Source organism: Nannospalax galili, unplaced genomic scaffold, assembly GCF_000622305.1.
Source record: "Nannospalax galili isolate Female #2095 unplaced genomic scaffold, S.galili_v1.0 scaffold632, whole genome shotgun sequence".
Classification (NCBI taxonomy): Eukaryota; Metazoa; Chordata; class Mammalia; order Rodentia; family Spalacidae; genus Nannospalax; species Nannospalax galili.
Window position 1 is genome coordinate 1,275,831 of NW_008332816.1, and position 1,510 is coordinate 1,277,340.

Below are 1,510 nucleotides of genomic sequence, written 5' to 3' on the forward strand. Positions count from 1 at the left end.
GTCCCCCGGGCCCCCAGCTCAGCCAAGCCTTTCTCCTCATAATCTCAAAGTCAAGGACTTGAATTAAACTGGGTCAGGGGACAGCTCTTTCCCTCTCTCCTCCTCTGGAGCTGCAGCTGGGCCTCTTTCCCTGGGCCCCCCAGCTTCTGTGGGGTTCCCACACCAACCTCACGCTCCTGGGAACCAGGCCTGTCATCCCCTGGTAGCGCATCAGACCTAATTCCATCTCCACCCCGACCCTCTCTAGCACCCCAACAAACCCCTTCTGACCTGGGACTGGCAGAACGCACCCTGTATCCTTACTTCATTTCCCAGCCCTGGCCCTAAAAAATCTCTCTTCCCTGTTTGGGGATATCAATCCCTGTCCCAGACCGCCTCTCCCTCCCAAGCCTCCTCCCTCTCCACTACGACGAGGTCCTCTGGGATCCCACCTTATCTGGGACATATTAACCTGCTGGGATCCTATAGGGGCGGGGTCCTCCTCTTTCAGTACCCCAAGAGCGGACCTTTCCTCAGATGACCCTGGGGGCTGATTTTCCCAGGCAGGGCTAGATGCAGGAATGCTGGGGCCCTATGCCCTCCCATTCGGGACTCTGAGGTCCCGGCTCCCAGCCCTCCGTTAATTAGAGTGCGAGGGGTCTGCATCCCCAGGTGCGTCCTAGGGAAGCCTCCAGGTATAGGAGCCCTACCTCTACCAGGTACCCCCAAGCCCAGGTCTGATCCCCAGCCTCCAAGACGCAGGAGCTGTGACCCAGCCTCCTGTTCCTCGGGGACCCAGCCCCCGCCTGGCATGTGGTCCCACCTGCTGGTACTCTTGATCGCGGGGCGCGAAACCGCTGGGCACCGGGCGGAGGTGGAAGTCGGCGCGGGGTAGCTGGTGGAGGAGATGCACCCAGGCTGAGGGTCGGTAGCCCGGGGGTGCCCCCATGGCCCCACAGAGGGGCAGAGGGGCGGACCGGGCCGGGAGCCTGGGTGCTGAGCGGGGCACGGGCGGAGCGGGGTCTGCCGGGCTCCGGGGAGCGCGAGCCCAGAGGGCGGGGGGCGGAGATTGGGGAGGGGGAGGTGCGGCAGGCGCCTCGGTGCTGCCCCTGGCGGCCACCGGGGGCAATGCGGTGCCAGCCGTGGGCCCGGTGCTCCGCCCTCTCCTGGGTGCCCACCTGCTGCGGGTACAGGTGAGGCTGTGTTCAAGTCTGTGAGGTCCTGGGAGGTGTGCTGTACCGAGACGGAAACTATTAAACTTCTTTGTCCGTGTAAGAGACGGAGTACTGTGAGTCCGTTCTGAAACATACAGTCCCTTCATCCTTATGTAAACCTTCACCTCCATGTATAGGTCGCTAGTATTTGCTCTATATAGCATTTTGCAAGTAATAGCCAGTCGCATCAATAAAAATCTTTCACTTTTCTAAGGGTCCCCTCAGCTGTAAAGGACGCCTCCTCTTGAATTAAAGTCCTTCCACTTTTTCTTAACCTGTAGAGGGATACAGCTTCTAGACACAAACCTTCCCGAATG

At 60.3% G+C, this 1,510-nt stretch overlaps 1 protein-coding gene across 3 annotated transcripts in view; it reads right to left on the reverse strand.

Moving 5' to 3' along the window:
* The window catches only part of Ttyh1 (tweety family member 1), a 19,640-nt gene extending 18,593 nt beyond the window's left edge, over positions 1-1,047 (reverse strand). For all 3 annotated transcript variants that reach the window (XM_008827762.1, XM_008827761.1, XM_008827763.2), the window contains exon 1: positions 803-1,047. In XM_008827762.1, coding sequence (XP_008825984.1) covers positions 803-928 — 126 coding nt within the window. In that variant the 5' untranslated portion in view covers positions 929-1,047. The remainder of the gene's footprint in view (positions 1-802) is intronic.
* Between the last annotated feature and the right edge of the window lie 463 nt (positions 1,048-1,510).